Source organism: Ciconia boyciana, chromosome 22 (assembly GCF_034638445.1).
Source record: "Ciconia boyciana chromosome 22, ASM3463844v1, whole genome shotgun sequence".
NCBI classification, from domain to species: domain Eukaryota; kingdom Metazoa; phylum Chordata; class Aves; order Ciconiiformes; family Ciconiidae; genus Ciconia; species Ciconia boyciana.
In genome coordinates, this window is record NC_132955.1 from 1137248 (window position 1) to 1158164 (window position 20917).

Consider the following 20917-nt stretch of genomic DNA (forward strand, 5'->3'; position numbering starts at 1 on the left):
TTAGCTGTGATTCCCCTAGGCTACAGCATCACAGTCAGGTATCGTATGGTACATATATTATATATATCACATGTTATATTCTGTACCTGAGTCATTGCAGAATTCCTCTTTCTGATACAGCCTTGTAATTAGATACAGACCAATGGGGCTGTTGATACAGGTGCCTTGGCCAGCTTCCAGTTTGCATATTTGTCCTTTTACCCTCCCTGTATTTGCCCTGCAGTTTGACATTCCTCTCTGTATAAAGTGAGTACAGCACTAATGCGTGGTCTAAAATACCTGATGCATTTTTTATTGGTATAGAAAGACTAGACAGGCCCTCACACAGAGTATGCATTTAATTTGGCTTATCTTTAATTCTTTATTTTGCTATTAAATGGATTTCTCATTGAAATGTCACAGCATGCATCTTGTGCTCCAAAGGTTCTGTTTAGTGGAAGCACTTGCAGGTGGCAGAACTTCTGCCCAGGCCTGGTTGCTCCCTTAAAGCTGCAAATGCTGGTAGGCCAGCTTACTCCCTCTTTCTTTAAAGCAGTTCTCCTGGGGAGTCCCAGAGGCTTGGAGGGAGTGAGGGGTGGCAAGTGAAAGAAAGTGAATGGAAGAAAAGATGTAAGTATCCATTCATATGTTAGGGATGTTCATGGAGGAGCTTGCAGTAACAAAAGCAACATTGCTTTTGAAAATGCATCTTGGATAAGAGAGGACTTAAACATTTTAGAAATAATATTTTCATGAATCTCAAAGACCAGAAGACTAAGTGATTATGTTTCTTCTGTTTACTTCTCTCTTTCAGTAGCAATGAAAGGACTAAATGTGTAATCAGGCACTTGTTTCTGTTGTTGCTCACTCCCCAGGTACTCAGGGAAGTTTAACGCTTATCTCTGCTACAAATACAGCTACAGTTCCTTGAAAAGGATTCTTGTTTCTGTAGAAAACCAGACTCTTTGAGGCGAGACATGTTCTCTGTCAGACCCTCTCTTCTACTGTCAGCCCAAAAGGAACTGAGAGCAAAGAAAGAAACAGTGAAAACGTTACTTCTGAAAGAAGAATTTTTCTCAAGGGAAATAAGGAAAGCAGGGGGGTGGGAACCTGCTTTGTCAAGGTCCACACATATTGTTCACCATTTGGGCTCCTTTCAAGCTCTGTTCTCAGTCTACCAGTTACTAACTTAATCACTCTGTATTAAAACTCTTTCCTGAGATTACATGAAGAAAGTTGTCATGTGACTTTGCTATGGACATAGCATCGGCTGCAGCAGGGCTGTGCGCTCCCAGCCCTTTTGTTTCCATATAGGTAAACTATAACTAGATTTATGAATGTGTCTCTCAGGAGGGTGACACCTCCTCTGAATCCCACCTTTTGCTTCAAGAGGCAACGGTCAGTGGGAGGGAACCAGCTCCTGTGTGTGAAGGTATTTGGGAAAGAAACACAGCCCACTTCATAGCAACTGACCAATAACAGGAATTGCCGTGTTGGCAGAAGCCTTAAGGCTGATAAATTCCACGGGTCTCAGATAACACATTCTGGAGACAACTCCCATTGTCACAGGCATAAAAGAGGTGGGGTGGGGGAAAGGAGCACCCACTCCTGCCTCAGGATCACAAACTGTGTGAGCTGCAGCTTGGGTTAGGTCCTTGGTATTTCTTACCATGGCCAGTTACAGCTTCAGGAAAATTACCTCTTCTGTGGCAGGGGGACCTGGTACCTCCTCGGTCCCTTTAGGTGGAGGTTGCTTTAGGGCTCCAAGCATCCATGGGGGATCCGGTGGCAGGGGTGTGTCAGTCTCTTCTGCTAGATTTGTCTCTTCTGGCCTAGGAGGTGGCCTGGGTGGTGGATATGGAAGTAGTTTTAGCAGCAGCTTTAGTGGTGGTTATGGTGGTGGTCTGGGTAGCGGTGATGGCCTCCTCTCAGGAAATGAAAAGGCAACTATGCAAAGCCTGAACGAACGCCTTGCATCTTACCTGGACAAAGTGCGTGCACTGGAAGAGGCAAACTCTGATCTTGAAACTAAAATCCGAGACTGGTACCAAAAGCAAGGACCAGGCCCAGCTCGGGACTACAGCCCTTATTACAAGACTATCGAAGACCTTCGAGACAAGGTAGGTGTCAATATTTATTAAAAATCATCTTAGATTTGCACTTAAGAAGGAAGCATAAAAACCCAAAGAGAAAAACTTCACAAGAAAAACACCCAGAAGGAATTGCAGTTTATGAAAAGGAGAGGAAGAAGAAATGAATATGTAATGATCGGGCAGGGTGGATAAAGAAAATTATCAGTATGGAATTATCTACTTTTTAAAGTGTTAGCTAAGAGAATGTACAAAACAGTCAGTCTGAGATGCCTTAGTACCTAATTCTCTGATGATGCTTGCTTTTAACAAAGCATATATACACGTGTGCACACACACACACACATATATATACACACATGCTGGTCATATACACATATATGACCAGTTAATAGATATATGGCTATATATATACCGATAAATATAAAGAGAGCCAAACAATGACAGCAACCTGCCTATCTCTGTAGTCTGTTACCTGCCATATAGTTTGAAAAACTTCAGAGTCACATACACACTGCTTTAACAGTAAAAACAAAAATTGGTTAAGTATGATTTTGTAAATGTGAAGATAGCAGCTCAAGATTTCATCACCATACATTTATTTTTCTTTCACTTTTCACTTACTTAAGCTTGGAATTGAAATAAGAGTGCTGAAACATTTGGCTTATGGAAAAAGGAAGTAGCAGACATGAAGTAATCAATCCCATATATAAATGCAGGATTTGCCCCAATAGCCCATGGGTACCTGATAACAGATTACTTTGAGATGATACACACCCCGGAAAACATCGGTAGTAGCTGATTAAACTATGTAAATAAATGAAAGAAAACTTGAGGTTTAGTTTTCACAGTTCAGCTTGGGGTTCACGACCGCTCCCACGCAGTTTACTTTCTCCTTGCTTCAACCCATTCACATTCTCTACTGATTTCAAAAACTGAGCTCCAGTAAAGGCAGAACTGGCAATTAGATTTTCTCCTTTTAGTATTCTTTTCCCTCCTGTCTTTTACTCCCCTTAGTTAGGGGAGAGAAAATGTTGTCCCAGCTGTTTTTGTGGATGACCTTTTGAGTTTTAAAAGCAGCAGGCAAAAAATACATGCTTTCTAGGTAAAAATGAACAGGGATTACTTCTGAATAAACAAAATTTCCTTTAGGGGCTTTCATGATGCATTAGAAGAATCAATAAACACTATCCTGGATATTCTAGGAAATAAAAATGTGTTCAAAGACGATACAAATGCAACATGAACCCATATTGGTTACAAAACACAAATGTGTCATTTATTTTAAAATCATACAGCCCTTGTGATCACTTCCCACTGTTAAGAAAATGAGTAATGAGAACAAATTCTGCAAAGAGGGGTCTGCAGACTTTGCTTCCTTTGCATCTCTACAGGAAATAGGTTTCTTGCCTCAGTCCTAAAACATCACCTACCCCCTGGCTCACCAAAGTCCTCCAACACAGCACGTAGTTTTGTCTCACTGTGGGACTTCTAGCTAAAAGCCACTTCAAATGCCAGACAAGAGTAAGAGGACCTATCCACAACTGACAATCATGGCAAAAGTACTGTGATAAATCTGGGCTACATATTTTCTACAGATCATTGATACTTTCCTACTGAGACCAAATAAAATACACTTATTTGGTGTAGCTGCAGATGAACTAGAATCTTAACTCTTTTATCTTCAGATCAGGAAAGAAGATAACATAGTTGTTTCAGCCTCAGCAATGAACTCTCATTGTTTGTAGATCCTTGATGCCACTATCGACAACTCGAAGGTTGTCCTGCAGATTGACAATGCCAGGCTGGCTGCCGATGACTTCAAAACCAAGTGAGTAATTTCCGAAAGGAAAAAAGTCTCTTGAGCAGGCAAAAACCCTTGTTGAGCCAAAGGGCAGTGGCTGTGAAAAAAGAAAGGAATGCCTATAAACTCTCTGTATGACCACTAGTTTGATGCTGTCGTTGAAGTTCAGCCCTTTATGTATTTGCTGAAAGCACCATCTGCACCACGGAAAATTTTATATCATGTAAAATATGTGGAGAAAAGTTTAACGCTGGATAACATTTGTTACATCACAAATCCTACAAAACCAGACACATTTATAGCAAATAATGTGTTTCACAGTGGGCTGGCTTAATCAACTAACCTGAATAGTTTTGTTTTGCTTTTTTAAGGTTTGAAACAGAGCAAGCTCTTCGCATGAGCGTGGAGGCTGACATCAATGGCCTGCGCAGGGTCCTGGATGAGCTCACCCTGGCTAGAACAGACCTGGAGCTGCAGATTGAAAACTTAAAGGAGGAGCTGGCCTACCTAAAGAAAAACCATGAGGAGGTAAAAGAACCCCAAGAAACATGTTTGAAAGTGACATTAGAAAAAGAGGGTGTGGAAATGTGGAGTCCCTCAGGATTGCCCTGGGCTCTCCAACAGTGAAGAAAAGATTTCTGTGTAGACTGGGAAACTAAAGATACCCCCTGAAAGTATTTAAGGGGAGTCAGTCAGACCTTAGCCCTTGAAGAAAGAACGGAAGGTTCATGATGTTTTCAGTTTATAATTGTACCCTCTTTTGTCTTCCTTTGCCATGTCCACATAGGAAATGAGTGCCCTGGGCGGGCAAGTAGCTGGCCAAGTCAGTGTTGAACTGGACTCTGCTCCAGGCATTGACCTGTCCAAGATCCTGGCTGATATGAGAGACCAGTATGAACACATGGCTGAGAAGAACAGGAAGGATGCTGAGGCCTGGTTCCACAACAAGGTAGAAAAAATTCCATACTATACAAATACTAAGCAAAAAAATCCATGAAAGAAACAAAATAATTATTAAAACACACAGAAAACTGCTGTGAAAGCCTTATGACCTCTACTTAGAGACCCCATATTTCTCATGTAATGTTTTCCCTGTCTCAGACTGAAGAGCTGAACCGTGAAGTAGCTGTCAATACTGAAGAACTGCAGAGCAGCAAGTCCGAAATCACTGACCTGAGACGCACCTTGCAAGGGCTGGAAATAGAACTTCAGTCCCAGCTCAACATGGTACGTTAAAACTTGCACTGCATCAACCACCCCCCCCCGGAAATGGGTACATATTCCCCTCCCTACAAGGAGTCCTGCATCTGGCAGCAACCTTTCTGTGGTTTCCCCTCCAACCTCTCCACTCTCAGAAAGCCGCGCTGGAAGGCACCCTGGTAGACACAGAGCAGCGTTACAGCGCCCAGCTGGTGCAGATGCAGGAGCTGATTGGCAGCCTCGAGGCACAGCTGGCTGAGCTCCGAGCTGATATGGAGCGCCAGAACAGCGAATACAAGATGCTCATGGATATCAAGACTCGACTGGAGCAAGAGATCGCTACTTACCGACAACTCCTGGAAGGCCAGGAGTCCCAGTAAGCAACTCTGCTCACTGCAGAAACCTTTTCACTTAGCCTCATGAAGTTTGACCATGCCATGGTGCTAATTTGCCACAGCACCACAGTAAACACAACTTCAAATACTCCTGGGGTTCTAAAATTTTTAACAAATTAATTTTTCTGGACCATGGTGGAGCTAGAAATGTTACAATTCCCATTTACATTGAGTACCTCAAAGAGTTTCTAAACAAAAAGGCAAACTGACAAGCAGTACAAGAGATTAAATGCAGCTAACAGTTAAAGTGATAACTAATCATTAGCTGCTTGACATTCAGGAAACATAGTGCAGTTAGTAATGTTTTATAGAATATAAGGATTAACACCAAATTCCCATCAACTTCCTGTTACCAGTTAAACAGCTCTTGCCTCATAGGAATCAATGTAGAAGAAAATATTCTCAAGAGAAGTGAAGGCAGACAAGCTAGCTATTTTCAGACAGCCATTAAGTGGACCTCCCACGTGGGAGCACAGCTATCTGTCATTGCACACATAGCCTCACAGAGGAAAATATCTCATAGCCCGGAACAAAAAGATGAGGTAGGGGTTGAAAGGTTTTAATTTCCTCTATTCCTTCTTTTCCGTAATTGTCTTTTCCCATGGCAGTTGCTTAAAAATATATTTCCCACAACAGTTCCCTCTCCTGAGCTGAGAGGGAGAGCAAGGAGATGACCATCTCTTCTCTGACTGTATACAAAATTTACCTGATAGAGAATTTACTTTCATACAGCTCATGCTCCACACACCATAATGTTCATCTCATGCAGCATTTGACATGTTACCTCTCCTTTCAACTGTTCTCTCTTTGTTCTACAGGATGTTTGGCTCCCTTTCTGGAACTGCCGGTAAGAATTCCTTCTCCTTCAGGAAACCTTTAGGAGTCAAAGAAGTTTTCTTTTCCAACAGGAAATACACAGGCATTATGGTAGCTGTGTCCATTCTAGAGACTGGGCTGCTGCACTGATTTGTGTCACAGAAAAAAGTCTAATAAGTAACAAATGATGACTCTGGCTAGAGTTTAACAAATTTCAGTCATTAAAAGATGTTAGACATCAGGAAAAAATCTCAGCCTATGCTAAAATGAAGGCTAAGAAAAGCACAAAATGCTTAATCATTCGCCCAGATGAAAGGATACAAGAAATTTAAGCTTGGCTAGCTCAGGGGAATTGTATGAACATGCAAGTAAAACTTGCCTTGAGCTTTTAAAGGTCAGCTGTATTGTAAAAGTGATGTATGATTCAAATCAATGCTATGAAGAAGAAAACTTCTGAGAGAAGGGAATGAGAGGCGAGACATAAACTAAGCTCAACGCCCACTGCAGAGTGGTCTCACATGTTATTCTTAAGTAATTGCTGTTCTTTCTCTCTATGTTATTGTAGACAAAAGAGACAAGCTGGCAGATGGAAAATAGTACTGAAAGTCCTCCAAATGTCATTTTCAACACAAGAAAAAGCAGACAAAACACAGGAATTGAAACAGAGAGGATCACTCTAAACTGCTGGAAATTACTATCTTAAAGCACAGAAAATTCTTGGCCACACAAAGTTTAGGTGGATTAATCCATTTGGTGGTGATTAATTTGTGAATTGGGTTAGCTTTTCAATTACTTCTAGTTCTTTCATGTACTGAATTGCTGTATCTACTCTAATATTAAAGATGATTTTCTTCTTGCAATCTTAGCTTCTTTGGGGTTATTGGGATATTGTTACTGAAGATTGGCTTTAATCAGGCAGGAAATAGCCAGCCAGCCTCCCCGACAGGTTAATGCTCACAGCATCTGTGGGTGGGTGGCATGAGCTCCATCTCTGATTTCTCCTAGCTCCTCTTGCTGGCAGGAGCTCTGAATATGGAGGCAACAGCATCCTCAGCCCCTCAGAGTGGGGAATACAAGAGTCACTTACCTTTCCAACTACAACGGCTGTGCACTCTGAAGAGCAGTTAACAGTGAGAAGTTAAGTGATTCTTGTAAGAAGCAAGAGCTGGGAGATGTTTTGTCTCCCAGTAAAACATAGAGCTGTTAAAATGGCTTGAAGATAACTCCCACAGAAACAAATAGTAGTGAGAAACAGTTGTGAGATTTCTTCACTTACTTTCCCAGTTCATACAGAGGTAACAAACCTTTAGCACTGATTTTAGCTACCTTCATTCTCATGCCATTGGAAGGATACTGTCCTAGCTGAAATTCTAAATGTAATCACTTTTAGTTCAGGCCCCCAGAAATCAGTAATTTCATTTCCACCCATCCCTCTGCAAGCTTACAGCCAAGGAAACTTTTCAGGGTTTGTGCTAAAACAAAATCATGGCCATAGCCTAGCACACTCCCACCTCCCCCTGTTACCAAAGGCACATAGTTAGCTTGTCAGCTGAGGGTGAAATTGAAACAACAGTATGCCCAGACTAAAAGTACCCCAATACTGCACTCCCACAGAGTTTCGGGGAGACATCATCAGTCCTTCAGCACTTCTTTCCTTGGACTTCGGAGGGAATAATTATTTCACTCTTGTTCATAACTACATGTTCATAACAGATCAATGGAGTGTTCACATAGCAAGGAGCATCCCAAAGCTATGGACCTCTCTATTGAGGTTGGGCAATCCCCTTCGACTCAAGAGACGCTGGTGCTTGGGTTTGGTCCAGTAGGGACTCAGGTGAGCTGTCAACATCAATTGTTAAGTACTGACACAGACAATCTCAGCTCAGCCTCTGGAAATCTAGCATGATAGCATTAGGCAGTGGCTTCACTATGACAGGGAAAAAATATGACAGGAAAGAAAAACAGTCATGAAACATAAGAATCAGCAAAGAGATACAGAGAAGAGGACAAGATGGGAAGAACAGGGGGACTAAGGTGCTCTGGTGGAAACAAGCGCAGAATCGAAAGGGAGCAGTGGCCTGAAAAGCACTGGCATACACGAGATGCAAGTGGTTCTTCAGAAGCTCACCCATTTATACAGTGTCTGCTTTTGGAAGAGCAAGGAGAAAAAGCTCTTGTGCATTAAATGCTTCAGTACAGGCTGTTCCTGAGTGCTGACACACTTTCTAATAAATGCTTTGTACCAAATTTATTCCCTACAAACAGTTACTCCAGGTCTGTTTTTTAATCTTAACAGATCCCATTCCCTGAGAGCAAGTTCTTGTGACAAAACCAGCCAGAGTATGAGATTACTGGTGCCGATTTCTTGTGTTGCATAGCTGCAAATGTCAAAGTCTGACAAGAAATTCTCGTGCTCCAAGAATGCAAACTATAAGGACACTTTGCAAATGTATATTTTGACCAAAAAGTTTTATTTTCAAAGACTGAATGAAATGCATGTTTAGAAAAAAAGATGTTTAAAAGGCTAACAGTTTAAAAGTGTTTAAGAAGTTAAAAGTGACAAGAACTGAATGAATTCATAAACCCTGCTAAAGAAATTGGGGACTTCAGAAACTTGAAAGAATCTTGAAAAGGCTAGACTTCTTGGGTTTATAGCCTAATTTGAATTTTAGTTTATCATTTTATTGATTTTGTCACATATTTGTAGGGTAATGAAGGATTTCTGGTGAAATGTTTAATATAAAATCACTCTGAGACTATAATTTTAGAGTTTGGTTCAGAAACAAAGTGTTTTCTAAAGGTATGCAATGTCTGAGTGATGGTTTTATCAGCAAAGACAGATGACAAATGAGCTGCTTCTTGAATGGAACTCTCTGTCCCCCTGAAAGAGGGGCTCAAGAGTGTCAACTCCTTTAATCCCATAACAGAAGTAATAAAAGAGTTTGCACAGCACAGACAGGTCAGGGAGTGTCTTCCAGGAAAGCTCTGTGGAAGCGTGACAAACCAAGGAGCTTATGCACCACAAGGACAATGCTGAGACCTGTGCAAAGGATGAAACTGTGTCAAGACATTGGATAAGAAATCTTAGGGTGAAGACAGGGAGAACAGAATAAAGGCATAAGCTTGAGATAGCTTTTTTTTTTTACTTCAGCAGGTGATAGGCTTCAAGGAGAAAATTTTGTAGATTGAAGTTCACATTCCAGCTGCAGAAAAGAGCTAAACGAAGAATGCTCTTCATTTAGAGCAACACAGATCTCTACCGGTACAGAGATAGCACCGATTTGAGATGTTTTTTTAAAGTCCTAAGAGGTGATTAATCTGGAAGCATTCCAAACCTCATGAATGTAGAGAAATGTAACTGAATTTTTTAAAAATTATACATAGAACATAGTTAAAATTCAGACATAATAATTGAAAAGAAGGCTATGACTGTATGTAGAATTATACCTAGTTCTAGAACTGAGCTAAAGACAGATGATTTTCACATACTTGTTCAAATTCAGATATGAAATTAGATCCATCAAAACACTTTTGATTTCTAAACTTTTATTAATGAAGTACCAAATTGTATATAATTTTTCAGCAAAGCAAGCTTTGCCTTACTAGTCTATTATATAATTATATAATGCATTTAGGTTTTGATACAGAAGTCTTCAATCTGGAGACAGTAATAAAACGACAATATCTATATGAATAAATACCATGAGTGAGTGAATTCTGAATACACACAAGCATTTGCCAGCAGTCCGCTCTCAGTGCAGAGGTACAGACATATTTACCATTCCTCTCTCACCTGAAGAGCCAGTGTTCATGAGAAAGCTCTCAAAAGTGAAGCTTTTTTCTCTTTAGGAAAATACCCGTGAAGCACAGCAACTGAAGCAAGCTGCAAATAAATGATCCATAACCGACCACCTCCAAACTTCACAGTGCTTCGTTGAGGCACCTTTCCTTGGATTCTCCTTTGGTTTGAAAATAATACTGACAATTTCTAGTAAAATATTAGGAACCGTTTAGAAGTAGTTGTTTAATATGAAAGAAGAAATAGCGAAGATGAAGGCAGGGATAAGCCTTGGGTCCGCAAATGCTGCACCCTGCATTTACAAGCTTGTGATCATGGGGGACACACCCTAAGGATCTGAGTTTGACGGTTAACAGAAAATTGAAAAAGCCTCGGAATCCCCACCACTACGGTTTTCTGAATTATGTTATAGGACATAATCTGTATTGGCTGCTTGATTTATTTTTATTTTTCCCAATGGTAAATATGCTACAGGAAAGAAACAGCTTTATATCTGCTACCTGGTTTTTATACGTGTTCATCTGATAACAATCTAGAATAACGCACAGGGCACTTGAAAAAGCAGCAAAGTGTATTTCACCAGCAAGCTTCCAAAGGAGTTATAAAGACCGAGTGAAGGAAGACTGAATGAAAAATCCCCTAAGTTTCCTGTTAAAGTTTATGGTGTTTTCTAGAAGTGATTTTGCTAGACTTCTTTTTAAGTGGAATTTGATCTTGCTTACTGTGGGATCACTCAGAGTTAGACAGATCGTAGCAGCATGCACACTTCAGGATATTTACATTACAAGGGTCTTAAAGAAACTTCTTTATGTTTAAGAGAGTTTGTCTAAACTTGTTTCCTGAGATATTAACTCTTGGAGATACACAGATTTGGCAAGCTACGCAGAACCATTAATCTGCCCAACAGCAAAACTGAACTGCTGTGGCAAAGGTCCAGGTTCAGTCTGAAACATGTTTCCACAACTGCGAAACACCCTGGCTTTTCTAATCAGCTGAAGAATGAGTGGACGTTCTCAGGACCAGGCTGTTGAGCTGCATTTCACAGCTAGATTTTTGTTGTTTCTTTCCTCCCAAGTACCTATCTTTCCTAGTAAAAAGGCTGTGCATTTCCCTGAGGCTGCATTAAAGTCTCAACTGTAAATTTCAGAAAACCCCTCAGTTTATTCCAACAACTGGTATGAGCCTCAGTTTATCCAAAATCACCTATCCTGAATTCTAAGGTTATTTTCTGTTGGTAGGTACTGTCAAAAACTGTGGTAAAAACAATGCTCTCCTTATTATGTTGTTAGCAAATGTATCGCTTTTCTTCTTTATTTCAAAGTTTTATTTTAAAATGATTTTGGTGTTTCTGAACTAGAGACAGAGAAAGTTCCTCCCCTCTTCACTTCATCCCTGCTTTTCTCCCTCCTCTCAACCCTCAGTTTCCTTAAACCATTATGCTCCTCGGTACCAATTTATTGTCTTACCATACCCCTACTTCTTCAACTGCAGCTTGTGGCTTTCATCTGAAGAATGTCACCTTGTTGTGCCAAGAGAACAGGACTCTCTCTTCAAGCTCCACACCGTTGCCACGCTCTCCATGCACACATTAACCCCAGTGACACACCCCAGCAGGGTAAACAAGCAGTTAATATTTCCTTAAAAATCTCCCAAATCTGGTTTCCCATAATTATACAGTGTTGAACAGAGCTGTATTACTGAATTACTGCCTTTCGAATTCCACTAACAGATTACTAGATTCGAAAAATACTGGAGTTTTAGACTCCCGCTTTAAATGAAGGATTAAGATGACTCTTCTAAGTCCTCCTCAAATCTTATTTTCAAGAATTACTTCATTTCATAGTGCATATTGGCGTTAAACACATTAATTGCTATCTGAACAGTTCCCTCTTAAACCCAATTTATTTACATTTTCCAAAAGTAACCGGAACTTAGCCCTCCCGCATTTCTTCTTTTAATTGAATTATTTCAATCTTGTATTACCTTTCTTGACTATTTCACAAGCATTAGTAAATTAACTACGCCCACTCCTCCTTGTACATTGATGGATGCTAACTGCTCCTCATGCAATGGTATGATGATGTGCTTTTTGTACTAAAAATTCAGACTCCAAAATCTAAATATTAGTTCCAAGCAAAGAACAGGGATAAGAACATATCAAATTCAATTCCAAATTTTAATGGGAAAAAATATGGATAGAAAAGAAGAAATAATGGTGAGATGAACGGATGATTGCACATTTTTGAATGAAAGGAGATTTTTACTTAAACTTCATTTTTAGAAAAAGATGATGTTCTTAAAATAACCATGGTGATTGCTGTAAATGGGTAAGTGGGTGTGGTTGAACTCACTTTGTTTTTCCATTCTTAAATGTCAGGGAAGTTCCAAGTTTCAGAACTATAGCCTGAAGAAAAAACACTCATCTGAATCATCCCTTTTGTTTAATTAAAAAAGAAACCCCAAGCCCTAGCCCCTGAGATGCACAGCCAGCTCTCTCTGTGAGGAATGTCATCATAATTGGCCTCACCTCTAGGGAGGAGGATTTTTGGTGGGAGGGCTGCAGGTTGGGTTTGTCTCCTAACACCCTGTCTTGAGGATATAAGAGAAGCACCGGGGCAGCGAAGGCACATACTTTCCTCTTCTACACCAAGCTGAGTAACTGACATTAGCGCTTTCTTCTGCTGCAGCTATGACTACTTCCTTCCTGCAGAGCTCCTCTTCTACTACCTATGGTGGTGGCTTTGGGGGTGGGAGAAGCAGCAGCTCTCGCCTTTCCTCCATCCGAACAGGAGGAACCTGCCGAGCTCCAAGCATACATGGAGGATCTGGTGGCAGGGGTGTCTCCATCTCTTCGGCTAGGTATGTCTCCTCTGTAGGAGGTGGATATGGTGGTGGCTTGTGTTCTGGTTTTGGCAGTGGTTATGGAGGAGGCTACAGTGGCTTTGGTGGTGGCGCAGCTTGTGGCTTTGGCTTTGGTGGAGGAGCTGGCTTTGGTGGAGGTTTTGAAGTTGGTGGTGGCTTTGGTGGTGGTGATGGCCTTCTCTCTGGAAATGAAAAGATAACTATGCAGAACCTGAATGACCGTCTGGCTTCGTACCTGGACAAGGTACGAGCACTGGAAGAGGCAAATTCGGATTTAGAAGTTAAAATCCGAGACTGGTATCAGAAGCAAGCTCCCACCAGCCCAGCCCGGGACTACAGTAATTATTACAAGATAACTGAAGATCTCCGAGACAAGGTATGACATCCATATGTAGAGGAGTTGTAACAATGCATTAGAATTGTGGAACTGCATATTCAATTTCTTTAAAATAAACTGAAATAATTACAAAATAAATATTGAAAACCCCAAACCCAAATATCTTGTGGTTATGAGAATTCTAGCAGAAAAGAGTAGCTTTTTCTTAATTTAAAAAGCAAATATGTTATCCTAAAAATGTGACGTTTGTTGAAATTAAAAGGATTGCACTGAAAGTTAGCGAAACATGGCAAAATGTGTTTAGAGTTATCAAAATATTTATTCAGTAATCAAATAGTAAAAAATGTGATAGGTAGGCCCCAAAGGCTGAAAAAATCATTCTCCTGGCTACAGATAAGATCAGGTGTTGTACAAATGTATTTTCTAATTATGTTTCTGATTTGTTTTACACAAAGGTATCTCGGCTCTCTGGTTTGCATATGGTATGTGGAAAAGAGCTTAGCATTTTTGGTTTTTCTCTATAAAAGCTGTAAGAATTACAGTGTGACCAAAGAGCAACATAACAAATTGAAATGGCTATTGCAATCCCAAAAGCATGTTTAACCAGTGACATCACAACAGAGGGCCATTTTTTTCTACCTTCTTTGATGATTTACAGCCTCCATAACTACCTACTATGTACTCAGGAGCATGATATTTCACCATTACTCACAGGAACCTTTTTCTGCATTTCTTAATTGCCAGATCCTTGCAGCTACTATTGATAATTCCAGAGTCATTCTGGAGATTGACAATGCCAGGCTGGCTGCGGATGACTTCAGACTGAAGTAAGTCTACCTGGAGCACATTTGTCTTCTCTCTCCTTGTCTCTCTCTCTCAAAACAGTTTTCTGAAGTTTAGTATTACTTTTTATCTAGAAAATAAACTTCTTCAGTCACTGAAGGACACGTTTCAAAATTATGGAGCGGTATTTTTCCTTGATAACTTCTGATGAAAAAAACCCTGGCAACCTGAATCAATGTGATGAAGTATCAGTTCAGAATATAAACCTGATAGAACACAGTATCCAGATCACTGAGCTGTTTCTGTAATAAATTATAGTTCAGGTCTTAATTTTGTAGTGATGCTCTTAACTATTTTTACTAGCCTAAATCACAGCGGAAAAGACGACAGGAATAGGTTGGGATTTTCACTTAAAAGGAACAGAGTGGCGTGAAGAGATCGCTGTTTGATTGCAGTAGTTCTCTCTCAGAGAGTCTGAAATTTAGAAAAGAAATACAAAGAGTAATTTGGGGCTTATTCAGCTCATGGACTCAGCAGTACATCAGACAGTGCTGAAAAGATGACAAAGATACTTGCGCAACTGATTTATCTTGCAGTGATGTACCTGCGGGTTTCTACTTTCTTCTCTAGTGTCCTAGGCAGAACTGGGCAATCTGTGCTTTTTTCACACCAAATTGAGAGGACACTGCAAATGGACTGTCCTGTGTGACAACTTTTCTATTGATGCCGATAATCATTATTAGGTTCTGCAAAGCGAAATGCCATGTACTCCTCAAGAATAAAATTAGATGGCAATGCATGTCCTTTCATATGTCATAGTGAGATGTGGGAAAAAAAGACCTTTACTGCCTTTACACTTCTTTTCAAGATATATGTTTTCATTTATAGTCCACTGTTCCTCCTACATTCAATTTAAAGTGTCATCATTTTATAGCTCTACTGAATACAAACTCGTACACATTCCAGTGCTTGTTTCTTTTTTAAACTGCAGATATGAGAATGAGTTGTTCCTGCGCCAGAGTGTAGAGTCCGACATCAACGGCCTGCGCAGAGTCCTGGATGAGCTGACTCTGTCCAGAGCTGACCTGGAGATGCAGATTGAAACACTGAAGGAGGAGCTGGCTTATCTAAAGAAGAACCATGAGGAGGTGAGACTCCGTACCAGTGCAGACAGGAAATTACTTTCCTTTGGAATTTATGCCTCTCGGGCAGGGATGGGGAAATCCAAACAAAAAAAACCAGAATGACAACATTACAGCTTAATAAGAAGAAAACTGTAATATTAAAAGAATCATAAGTGTGTCCTGAGGAGCATTTCTCTGATGCCAAACTGCTCAGACCTATTAGTTTCAGTGTGACATTCATAAGCACACAACAGGTCACTGAGATAGTTAAGCCAAGTAAAAGAAACATACATGTAAGTCACATGTAAATATGTGTGTTGTGTGTGAGTCTACACAGAGCAGAAAAGCATGTGCGATAAGAGATAAAAGTTGATAAACGATTTTATATGTCTTCCACCTATGATACTTGATAATAGAAGTACTGCGTACCACTGCATGGATTGCTGATGGCAGAAAGCACATGAGAAGAGAGAGCCTAATCTTTTTTGTGCCCTCTGCCTTCTGCCCATGCAGGAAATGAAAGAGTATTCAAATCAACTAAGTGGAACAGTCAACGTGGAAGTGGATGCTGCTCCTGGCATCGACCTGACCAGAATTCTCTCTGAGATGAGGGAACAGTATGAAGCTCTGGCTGAGAAGAACCGTAGAGATGCTGAGGCCTGGTTCTTCACTCAGGTATAGTTACGCTGAAAACCAGCAAACTGATGCATTGCCTCATTATTACTGCCCCAGCAGATGGGATGGGTGTCCTGGTTTCGGCTGGGAGAGTTAATTTTCTTCCTAGTAGCTGGTACAGTGCTGTGTTTTCGATTTAGTATGAGAATAATGTGGTAACACACTGATGTTTTAGTTGTTGCTAAGTAGTGCTTACAGTAGGCAAGGGCTTTTCAGCTTCCCATGCTCTGCCAGCTGCACAAGAAACTGGGAGGGGGCACAGCCAAGATAGTTGATCCAAACTGGCCAAAGGGCTATTCCATACCATAGGGCATCATGCTCAGTATAGAAACTGGGGGAGTTGGCCGGGGGGCAGCAATTGCTGTTTGGGGACGGGCTGGGCGTCAGTCCGTCAGGTGAGCGGTTGTATCACTTTTTTTTTTCCCTGGGTTTTGTTCCTCTCTTGCTCTCTTGTTGTTTTCCTTCTCATTACAAATTAGTATTATTATTATTATTATTATTATTATTATTATTATTATTATTGTTCCAATCATTAAACTTTTCTTATCTCAACCCACGAGTTTTCTTACTTTTGCTCTTCCGATTCTCTCCCCCCTCCCACCAGGGGGGAGGGGTGAGCGAGCGGCTGTGTGGTACTTAATTGCTGACTGGGGCTAAACCACAACAATGGGCCCTCCCTTTCTCAAAATAATTGAAAATTTTTTTATACAATGTGTATGTGATTTTACAGTTGTTTTTTTCTTTCAGACTGATGAGCTGAACCGCGAAGTAGCCACCCATACAGAACAGATACAGACCGGCAAATCGGAGATCACAGAACTGAGACGCACGGTCCAGGGCCTGGAGATTGAGCTCCAGTCGCAGCTCAGCATGGTATGGAGCTGTCCCAAGCACATCACAAGTCACTACTAGTACACCCTCCCCTTCCTCCCTCTCTATCTTGCCTCTCCTTAGACTCCCGCTGTGGGAGACAAACCTGCATGCTAACCTATTCTGATGTTATTCTGCTTTAGAAAGCTGGACTGGAAGCCAGCTTGCGAGATACAGAAGGACGGTACTGCGCACAGCTAGCACAGATTCAGAACCTCATCACCAGCGTTGAGGAGCAATTGAGTGAACTTCGATGCGACATGGAGCGTCAGAACCAGGAGTACAGGATGCTCATGGACATCAAAAGTCGCCTGGAGCAGGAAATCGCCACATACCGCCAGTTGCTGGAGGGCCAGGACTCTCAGTACGTTACTATATACAAATCCTGTGATGATTAGATAAGGTTAATAACATGACACGTTGTAAAGCTGCAATTTGTGGTTGCTAAACTGACTCCAGATTACTAAATTACATTCACTGCATAGGCAGCCTTTTGAGTACTGGCAAAGCAGATGCCCAGCAAAATCCCAGGCATTGCTACAACTGAAGTTAAATCTCCCGATCAATTGTGCTGATGATTTGAAAACACAAATGCAGCCATTTTGACTACAATGAATTGTAGAAGGCACCAGGCACCGTATGTATGTCTTACATACTCTTCTTGTTGACTGGAATAATAGCCTTCAGCCTGAAATAACCTATAAAAACCTGTTCTCATTACTCCTTTACCTGTGTGTTTTCTACACTTGTGCACAGAGGTGAAAATATGCATCATCATACACCAGTACTCCCAACTAGGAAAGAACTTGGTACAGACCACAGCTTACTTTAGTAGAATCTCCATTTTAGTGCCCATTTCTCATATCTGATCTGCACATGGCATTACTTTTGACTTCTGAGGAGGAATCAGCTCCTTGTATTTTTTCTAGATTATGACATTTTGAGAAGAGGAGAAGCATATAGAGATACATCAGGACCAAGAACTGGTCTGACTACTGTTCATATTTCCTATCAAGTACATAGGAGTGGCCTTCAAAGCAGAAAGCACCTTAACAATAACACTAATAAGAACACACCTGAGAAGAGGTGTGTTCTTATTGAACACACCGGTGTGAAATCATTGCTATTGAAAGAACCGGTGTGAAATCATAGCTATTCACATGCAGAGGTTCCTAAATGGATCAATGGTTTCAGTGGACAGGGTCAGTGATGGTCATTAATCAAATATTTCTTCTTTTCTACAGGATGTCAGGAGTGAACCCTAAGGAAGGTAAGAAAAATTTTGATTTAAAGAGGGGCTGAAATGAATTGACAAAACAGGATTAAATAAACCTATCTTTTCTGCTTAGGATTTCTTCTTACTACCACAGATTCCACTCTCTCTGCAATTAACACATTCTTTATTATTTAGAGACAAAAATATAACACTTTCTCTTATTTTATGTGCACTTTTGAAACCAGTAGCTTGGCAAAATGATTGCATTAACTCCTCATGGGGTTCTAACATACCAAAATCTCCCAAAGATTCCTAAGTTCCTCTGCTGATTCACACAACATACAAGACACATCAAATCCGACGTGTGATGTGCACTCTTAAGATTTACTGGATGTAGGCCAGTAGGGAGAGAAGATAAGACAGAACGGCAGTTCCACCTTTGATATGTGAAAAAAATCTTGTGAGGAAACAAAACAAACCCCATCGCACAGCTCTTCAGTGTGTTAGCAGTGCTTTTTTTTTCCCCTAGTTGATTTTTTTTTTTCTCCTACACCAGCATCTCTGAGCATTGTAAGAGTTCGCACGACCGTGGAAGATGATGTAAAACCTGCTCCTACTCGTGAAAGGAGATTCTGATAAAGAAATACTGAATCCCCTCTTGCATATGACACCATATAAAGCCACAGCAGCCTACACATTGGCTAATGCTAAGAGAAATATCCTTTTGCTTTCGCCAAATCACAAGAATGTAATCCAAGAATGTGCCACAGCTTGATGTCTTTCCTTAAATTTGCTCTCCCTTTTTACATGATCATTTGGCTCTATGGGTCAGGGATGACAAGCTTGTTTTCTGTCAGTAGGTATACAGTTTCCTTACAGAACACAATAAAGTTTCTGTTCTGCTTGTGCAAGTATGTCCAGTCTACTGTTGTTTTTTTGTACCGCATTGCCATACACATGACCACACACCCTCCCTAACACAGTGCTTCCTGTAACCCAAAACAAGAGATGCTCAGTGGATAACAACAACAATAACAATAATAACTTTAATACTACTAATAAAGATGATGATGGACAGATATAAAGTGCCATTAGATTCTCCCAGGAATCTGAAGCTAATAGCGGCAAAAAACTGAGAAGATAATGCAAAAAATCCTTAAGGTCTTTGTTCTGAATTCAAAGTGCACAACATGACTACAATTCATGCACGAACAAAATGCACCTCTGAAAAAAAAAATATTTTTCCATATATACATTTAAGTTCCTGCACTTCCTTCAGCAAAAAGGCCAATTCCCTTAGCTCTTGAGGAAGCACTAGGCAAGGTCCCAGTGAAATGACCTGTTCAAGCCGAGTTTGCTGTGACTATTTTGGTTCTCATACATACGGAAGAAACTCCCCAGCCCGTGTCATTACTGTAGCTGTTGTATTAGCAACACTGCCTTTTCGCAGCAGGAAGTTAGTCTGCAAATCTACACTAGTGTGACTGAGAAGAGATGCTTATAAAGATTTAAGAGGCTAGTAAACCCCAACTTCAGAAGCATATAAAACATTTACATAAATGCTGTATTTTGCTAACATAACCTGTTTGGAAAATTTGTTGTTAGCCTCATCGCTGGGTATTTCAATCCACATAATAGTATCTACAAAAATTATTATCATTTCTAGAAATAGGTATTTTATTTTCCTTCCAACCTCCTCAGAGCCACTATTTTTCTGTCTTCTATTTTCCAATATTTAAAAAAAAATATATCTCCACTGTTAGCACCAGCCCCACAGTTTAGCCATGAACGAGGCTGCAGGATCATTGGTATACCACTGTTAAGAAACATACGTACTGCTGGTATTCTCACTGGAAAGAACTGAGAAGAGGTCTTGCAAACTTCAGCAAAGCAGCATCACAATCTACCAGAAAAGAAAAACTGAACAATACAAATGATATTTTTTCCTGATTCAGAAATCAGGTGACTATTATGTGTATCGCTCAGACAGCAAGAGAGAGAAATTCTACCACCAAAGGCAGCTATCCTTTTGCATTTCAGATGGAGGAGTTGAATCAACAAGCCATGGTCGCAGGATATTTACCTGTACAATGTAGGTGTTGAAATATTCTGCCTATACTTAAACTGCAGCCTGTAAATTCAGTTCAGTTTGCTTTTCATGTTCCAGTTCAGTAAAACAAGTATGATCCCCAAATAAAGCAACTCGGGACTACGCATCCCCCAGTTCCTGCTGGCTTGGGCCTGCCTAGCAGCTCCCCAGCTTACGGAGCACAGTTTGTGTGATGCAGAGGAGTCACCATCTCATGGTGCCATCTGCTGACAATGGTTTATTTTCTTACTCGAGCATTGCTTTCATTCTCTAATCTGTGGATTCCATAGTCGACTAAAACCAAGTCCCATAGTGCCAGCCTGACAAAAGAGAGCTGTGTCTGGTTTTGAAGTAAGTTTTTTGGTCTTTTCCATGGATCCTCAAACTGTGTGGCATCCAGTTTGCAAAGGCTGAGCTTCAGAGGAAACACTTCCTATAAGCCAGATCACCTTTGGTTTGTATTACTTACCAGAAAAAATACAATTCTGTTTTTCATGATGGCGTGATATTCCGTGAAACTGTCAGGGAGTAAGACAGCGGCTATTCTGTCTCACAAACTGTCAGCCTCACTGCCAGCCAAGTTGTGAATCTCACTGAGTAATTTCACGTGAAACAAAGGATTCATTTTATTTCATGTAATATTATGTACATATGTATGCATCTATATTTCAATGTAGTATTTCATAGAACATTAGCTTGCTGAACTGCCAGGCTAGAAAATTCAGTCGGAAATTAACCTCTGGTGAGATGAACTGAACAGCACGATATCATTGGTTCTATTACAGTTTGGGTTTTTTTTTTAAGTTAGGCCTTCCTTTTTTGTCTGGTGCTTCAGGCTCTTCTCACGCTCAAGCAGCAGGGCTGATACTAGACTGTAG

The 20917-nt window shown here is 40.6% G+C and overlaps 2 protein-coding genes and 1 long non-coding RNA gene across 5 annotated transcripts in view; 2 read left to right on the plus strand and 1 right to left on the minus strand.

The window, feature by feature from the left end:
• Nucleotides 1-20917, minus strand: part of LOC140662557 (uncharacterized) — a 129713-nt gene that overhangs the window by 58382 nt on the left and 50414 nt on the right. The window lies entirely within an intron of this gene.
• Nucleotides 1650-7014, plus strand: LOC140662543 (keratin, type I cytoskeletal 19). The gene is made up of 8 exons (XM_072886065.1): nucleotides 1650-2099; nucleotides 3818-3900; nucleotides 4245-4401; nucleotides 4661-4822; nucleotides 4975-5100; nucleotides 5229-5449; nucleotides 6287-6315; nucleotides 6850-7014. The coding sequence occupies exons 1-8, from the start codon at nucleotides 1650-1652 to the stop codon at nucleotides 6879-6881; spliced, it is 1260 nt and encodes a 419-aa protein (XP_072742166.1). The 3' UTR covers nucleotides 6882-7014.
• On the plus strand, nucleotides 12773-18619 carry LOC140662534 (keratin, type I cytoskeletal 19-like). The gene is made up of 8 exons (XM_072886053.1): nucleotides 12773-13321; nucleotides 14027-14109; nucleotides 15057-15213; nucleotides 15703-15864; nucleotides 16612-16737; nucleotides 16878-17098; nucleotides 17979-18004; nucleotides 18507-18619. The coding sequence occupies exons 1-8, from the start codon at nucleotides 12773-12775 to the stop codon at nucleotides 18584-18586; spliced, it is 1404 nt and encodes a 467-aa protein (XP_072742154.1). The 3' UTR covers nucleotides 18587-18619.

Excerpts from the sequence above, each read along its gene's own strand:
- LOC140662543 (XM_072886065.1), top strand. The coding sequence starts at position 1,650 with ATGGCCAGTTACAGCTTCAGGAAAATTACCTCTTCTGTGGCAGGGGGA. Across the intron at positions 3,901-4,244 it reads GCCGATGACTTCAAAACCAA|GTTTGAAACAGAGCAAGCTC; the intron begins GTGAGTAATTTC and ends TGCTTTTTTAAG. Across the intron at positions 4,823-4,974 it reads AGGCCTGGTTCCACAACAAG|ACTGAAGAGCTGAACCGTGA; the intron begins GTAGAAAAAATT and ends TCCCTGTCTCAG.
- LOC140662534 (XM_072886053.1), top strand. The coding sequence starts at position 12,773 with ATGACTACTTCCTTCCTGCAGAGCTCCTCTTCTACTACCTATGGTGGT. Across the intron at positions 15,214-15,702 it reads TAAAGAAGAACCATGAGGAG|GAAATGAAAGAGTATTCAAA; the intron begins GTGAGACTCCGT and ends CTGCCCATGCAG. Across the intron at positions 16,738-16,877 it reads TCCAGTCGCAGCTCAGCATG|AAAGCTGGACTGGAAGCCAG; the intron begins GTATGGAGCTGT and ends ATTCTGCTTTAG.